A 6,000-nucleotide genomic window follows, 5' to 3' on the forward strand; every position below is an offset into this window, starting at 1 on the left:
GGTTTTTGAGCCTGATCCAAGCAAAATCGGCTGGAAAGGAAAACATGGGGTTCTGGCACTGACTATTCAAACGTCTGCACCTGGACATCTCAGATTTATTCAATGAAATCTGTGTTGGATCTTTCGTATATAAAAAAGAAACCTTTGGAAGACGCATGGGAACAAAATACATATATATATATATATATAAAATAATCGCTGTGTTTGGGATTTAGTTACCGGAGCCCTTCGGAGGCGTGCTCCTCACTTTAACGCTTTTTCCGAAGCTACCTACCGCGGTATTTGCGCCGTGCGCCCCGGGGGCCGCGCAGAGCCCCGGGCGGGCGGCGCGGGTCGCTCCGCGGGCGCGGAGGGAGGGCGCTGCGCGGCGGGACGCGCTTCCCCGCCTCCCCCGGGGCTCGAAGCGTGCGGGGCGAGTCTGGGATTGGGGACGGACACACACACACACACCACACGGCGACTGTCCCCGCGTTCATGCCCCCCCCCCAGTTCGAACGCCGCTCGGGATGCAGCGCCGTGTCCCCTGGATGTCCGAGCGGCGCTACTGCACCGGCGGTCCCCGAGGAGCGTTTAATTCGCCCTTGTTTTTGTTGCCACTTTCTCTTTTTTTATTTTTTTTTCCCCGGTTCACTGAGGTTGCTGCGCGCCGCGTTTCCGCTCGGTCGCGTCTCTCCCCCCCCTCCCCCCCCACCTCGCTCCCCCGCCCTCCCCCCGCCTTCCCCGTTAACTCTTTCCGCTGGACGGGGGATAACGCCGCGTTTCACGGCGCGGAGACGGGGCGCGGGGCGCGGACCTTCCCTTCCGCATCCCCCGGCGGGGCGGACAAAGGGAGGAGGGAGCGGGCGGGATGGGGGGGGGGGGAGACACAGAGCGGGGGGGCGGGGGGGCAGCTCCGGGTACCGGTGCGGGAGGGACGCTGGGTAGCGGCTTCTACGTCGTTGCTATTATTGTTATTGTTGTTGTTATTAATTATTAGCGCTGCCCGAGCGGCGGCGGGAGAGCTTTGCGAGGTGCGTGTGTGTCCGCCGGGCTGGAAGAGTTAAGAGGCGGAGGGAGGGATGAAGGAGGGAGGAGGAGGAGGGATGGAGGGAGGAGGGATGAAGGGATGGAAGGAAGGGGGGGGGGGGAAGTGGGCGCGTTCGATCTCTTTGCCTAAATTAAAAGGCATCCAATCGGAACGGGCGGGGGGGGCGCCGCGCGGCCGGCGGCGCGGGGTCCGTCACGGGGCGAGCGGCCAATCGGCGGGGGCGGCGGCCGCCGGGCTCCCGGCGGCGGGGGCGGTGGGAGGGAGGGAAGGGGAGGGGAGGGAAAAGGAGGGAGAGGAGGGAGGGAGGGGAAGAGGGAGGGGAGGGCGCGGGCACGGCCCGGGAGAGGGAGGCGGGGAGAGGCGAGCGGCGGGACTCCGGCACCGGCAGTGCGCGCTGCCAGCCCGGCAGCCAACTTCCCCGCTGGAGTTAGTGTATAAAGGATACCATATATGCACACACACATACACACACCTCTCCACCGAGGCGCTCCTCCTCCGCCTCCTCCCTCGACCAACTGCTGGAATTAAAATAAAAAAAAAAAAAGCAAAACAAACACCAAAAAAAAAAAAAAGCCAACAACAAAAAACCAAAACCAACCAAAAAAAACAACAAACCGAGCGAGAGAGTGAGCGAGCGGGAGAGGGAGAGAAACAATTCGCGAGGTAACGAGAAATTTCAACTTTTGAATATTTTTTTTTTTACTTGGTGTGTTTTTTGTTGGTTTTTATTTTTTTTTTCCGACCGCCAAAAGGAAAGGTAGAGAGAAAAAAAATGTCTTATCCAGAGCGTGCCTCTAGCAAGAAGGCTCCGGCAGGACTCTTGTTTCAAAGGGAACAAAGTGCTCCAGCAACAGCACAACTTTGAGAAATGCATCATCACCACCATCACCACCATCATCATCACAGGAAGTTTTCTTAGGACACCAACAAAACTTGCAAATAAAAGAGCAAAAAAGGAGAACGAGGAGCCGAGGAGAGAGAGAAAGACAGAGAAAGAGAGACAGAGGAAAAAAAAAAAAAGGAAATTATACCCACACACAAAGCCTTAAAGGAAGAAGAAAAGGAAAAGTTTCACTCTGAGAGGGGAAGGCTGAGAGGTGGAGATGTACTCCTAGGGGAGCGGAGGGGAGAAGGCACGGGGGCTTTTTGATCCCCCCCCCGCTCTTTTTCGCTTTTTAGCCTTTGTTTGGTTTCCTCCCTGCGAGCAGCAAACTCGAGCGAAGAAGGCGACGGAGGAAAAATACATGTACAGCTGAATATTTCTCCTTTTTTTTTTTTTTTTTTTTTGGAAAAAAAAACCCCACAACAACAACAAGAAAGAGAAGCAGCGCGATTTTAAAACTCAAGCCGGAGCCGAGCGGGTGGCGGCGAGAGGCGGCGGAGCGCGGGCCGCGGCGCGGAGGCAGGACGGCCGGCGGAGCGGAGCGCGGCGCCAGCAGGTGAACCCCGCGCCCCGGCGCCCGGCGAGGCTGGGAAGGCGGCGGCGGCGCGGGCGGCCCCGGCAGCGGCCCCGGCAGCGCCGGGCAAGGGCGCTCGCGGCGCGGCGGCGGCGGCGGCGGGGGCGAGCGGCGGCGGGATGGCCGCGGCCACCTCCAACCCCTACCTCCCCGGCACCGGCATCCTGGCGGCCGGCTCCATCGTCCACGCCGACTCGGGCGGCGGAGGCGGCGGCGGCGGCGGCGGCGGCGGCGGCGGCGGCGGCGGGGGCGGGGGCGGCATGCAGCCGGGCGGCGTGGCCGTCACCTCGGTGGCGGGCGGCTACCGCGGCGACCCGGCGGCCAAGATGGTCCAGAGCGACTTCATGCCGGGCGCCATGGCCGCCAGCAACGGCGGCCATATGCTGAGCCATGCCCACCAGTGGGTGACGGCCCTGCCCCACGCCGCCGCCGCCGCCGCCGCCGCCGCCGCCGCCGCCGCCGAAGCGGGCTCGCCCTGGTCCGGCAGCCCCGTGGGCATGACGGGCAGCCCCCAGCAGCCGCCGCCGCCGCCGCCGCCGCCCGACGTCAAGGGCGGCGGCGGGCGCGACGACCTGCACGCGGGCGCGGCGCTGCACCACCGGCCGCCCCACCTGGGCCCCCCGCACCAGGGGCACCCGGCGGCCTGGGGGGCGGCGGCGGCGGCCGCCCACCTGCCCTCCATGGCCGGCGGGCAGCAGCAGCAGCAGTCGCTCCTCTACTCGCAGCCCGGGGGCTTCACGGTGAACGGCATGCTGAGCCCCCCCCCCGGCGGGCAGAGCCTGGTGCACCCCGGGCTGGTGCGCGGCGACACGCCGGAGCTGGGCGAGCACCCCGGGCACCACCACCACCACCACCACCAGCACCCCGGGCACCACCCGCCGCACCACGGCGGCGTCAACAGCCACGACCCGCACTCGGACGAGGACACGCCGACCTCGGACGACCTGGAGCAGTTCGCCAAGCAGTTCAAGCAGCGGCGGATTAAGCTGGGCTTCACCCAGGCCGACGTGGGGCTGGCGCTGGGCACCCTCTACGGCAACGTCTTCTCGCAGACCACCATCTGCCGCTTCGAGGCCCTGCAGCTCAGCTTCAAGAACATGTGCAAGCTGAAGCCTTTGTTGAACAAGTGGCTGGAGGAAGCCGACTCCTCCACGGGCAGCCCCACCAGCATCGACAAGATCGCCGCCCAGGGCAGGAAGAGGAAGAAGCGGACCTCCATCGAGGTGAGTGTCAAGGGGGCCTTGGAGAGCCACTTTCTGAAATGCCCCAAGCCCTCCGCCCAGGAGATTACGAACCTAGCGGACAGCCTGCAGCTGGAGAAGGAGGTGGTCAGGGTTTGGTTTTGCAATCGGAGGCAGAAAGAGAAACGGATGACCCCCCCGGGGATCCAGCAGCAGACCCCCGACGATGTCTACTCGCAGGTCGGCGCCGTCAGCTCCGACACGCCGCCCCCTCACCACGGACTGCAGACCGGCGTGCAGTGAGGGGCCCCCGCGGGCGGCCCGGGGGGCACCGCGGGCCGGGGCGGGCACCGGGGCCGCCACCGGCACCGCCACCGGCACCGCCACCGGCACCGCCGCCCGCAGCTCACACACACACACACGCGCGCACACACACACACACACACACAAAACAAGCGCAAACACACACGATCCAGGCTCGTGCAGACTCCTTGCGTTTATATATAGATGGATAGACGCGTGCATCTATATATATATATAAGGTCGATACCGATAGGGAGCGGCGGCGAAGGTCGATCCGAGCGAGAGAGCGTTTAGACCGTGTTGGGAAAACAGGGGTGGAGATGCATAATGCACCAAACCTGCAGATGTGCCGGGGGGGGTTGGTTGTGGGGAGAGGGCTTGGGTTTGGGGGGGGGGGGGCTCCGGGCTTTTTTTTTTTTTAATTATTATTATTATTATTTTTATTTTTCACTCTCCAAATTAGCCCCCTCTCGCAGCCAGGAACGCCACTGATGTCTGCACCTCTTCTCTCCCCTCCTTCCCCCCCTCCCTGCACTCTCCCCTCTATCCCCAAAAGGGCTCTCTTCTATGAATCACGGAAACTTCTCTTCTCCTTTCTCTATCCCTCTTCTTTTTCTTTTCCTCTCCTTTTTATTTTTTTCTTTTTCTTTATTCTTTTTTTTTTTAAATGGGAGCAATCCAATAAAAAGGGAAGCAGAAGCAAAATAATCTGGTCAATCAGAGGGTGCCTGCTGCATTCCAGCACCCTGTTTTTCTTGGCCAAACCGTAGAATTTTGGTGCAAGGCAGACATCCACTCTGAAAACATATATCTATATGTTCTGCGAAATGAAAGGGGCCACTTTTTCCAGGAAAAAAAAAATTATGCACACAGCACTAAAAACAAGCAGACTGCATAGGGAGGCAAATACATATATATATATTTATCTATATATATAGGTATAGCTAGAGAACAAAAATATGGAAATAAATGCCCGCACGCCGAAAAAAACTGACCCTGAGGAGAAAGAGGGGGAGGGACAGACGCCGGGGGGAGGGTGGGAGAAGGAGAGGTTGTTGGTCCCTAAAGTTCGAGCTCTGTAGAAGGACTTTGCATGAATTAAGGGAACCAGCGAGAGAAAGGGAAATAATTTAGGGCTGTCAAAGTCCTGCTCCTGATGGCTGCCAATCATCACGGAAGAGTCATAAAAAAAAAAAATCCACTGCTAATATTTTTTTTATTAATATTTTTATTTTTTATTTCTGGACTGATTAAGATAAAGGGATTTAGAAGGACTGAGCATCTGCAGCTGCACTTATCTGAACTTCTCCTCTCCTAAATCCGTTGCCAACTTTGATTGAATGGGTGCTGTGGATGTGATTATATAATACTGCCATTTCCAAGCAGTGTTTTTGGTAGGTTTTAATAAACAGACTTTTCAAAAAGACGGCAATATAGAATTGTTAGATCCGTTGTTGATCTAAAAAAAAAAAATTTGCTTTATATTTTCATTAAATGACTTCTTTTAATATTTTATTCAGAATACCTATGAACTGCTGCAAAACGGTAATTTATTTTTTCCCCAGATCTTGTATTACGTGTTTTTTTCAGACGAGCACAAATCAAAATGAAATGAAAATATGGACAGTTGTTAGGTAATAAGGGTATCTTTTGATGTGATAATTTGATTGTAATTTAATTTGAGTAGTGATTCCGTAAGAGCTGATTGAGAAAATAAATTTGTTAGAATGAAATAGTCTGTGTCTGATGCATAAACACTGTGTCGATTGAAAAAAAAAAAAAAGGAAAAAAAAAATAACGAACAACCCCCCAGGTTCTCTGGAGGGGAATTCTGGAAACGCTGGAGAGAGGGAAGCGCGGAGGGTCCGACCCGCCGGCCGCACGCCCCCCGCCACCCCCGCCGGGGGCTCCCGTCCCTCCGCCGCCTCTTCCAGCCACCCCGGGGCAAGGAGGGCGAGTTAGAGAGGGTCCCAGGCCACCTTCTCCCAGGACAGGGCCGCCTGGGTCGGGTTGAGGCTTGCGCGTCGCTGCG

The 6,000-nt window shown here is 57.8% G+C and overlaps 1 protein-coding gene across 2 annotated transcripts; it reads left to right on the forward strand.

Annotated features, from left to right (window-relative positions):
- Positions 1-2,479: 2,479 nt before the first annotated feature.
- On the forward strand, positions 2,480-5,768 carry POU3F3 (POU class 3 homeobox 3). Of its 2 annotated transcripts, XM_069877027.1 has the most exons (2): positions 2,480-3,707; positions 5,224-5,768. In XM_069877027.1, exons 1-2 carry the CDS (start codon positions 2,604-2,606, stop codon positions 5,284-5,286), a joined length of 1,167 nt encoding a protein of 388 aa, XP_069733128.1. In that variant the 5' UTR covers positions 2,480-2,603; the 3' UTR covers positions 5,287-5,768. The 2 variants fall into 2 exon arrangements, with proteins under 2 accessions (XP_069733128.1, XP_069733119.1); XM_069877018.1 differs by lacking the exon at positions 5,224-5,768 and having other exon boundaries at positions 2,480-3,973.
- Positions 5,769-6,000: the final 232 nt, after the last annotated feature.

Source organism: Phaenicophaeus curvirostris, chromosome 1, assembly GCF_032191515.1.
Source record: "Phaenicophaeus curvirostris isolate KB17595 chromosome 1, BPBGC_Pcur_1.0, whole genome shotgun sequence".
NCBI lineage: Eukaryota > Metazoa > Chordata > Aves > Cuculiformes > Cuculidae > Phaenicophaeus > Phaenicophaeus curvirostris.

Coding starts and splice junctions, on each gene's coding strand:
- POU3F3 (XM_069877018.1), top strand. CDS start 2,604: ATGGCCGCGGCCACCTCCAACCCCTACCTCCCCGGCACCGGCATCCTG.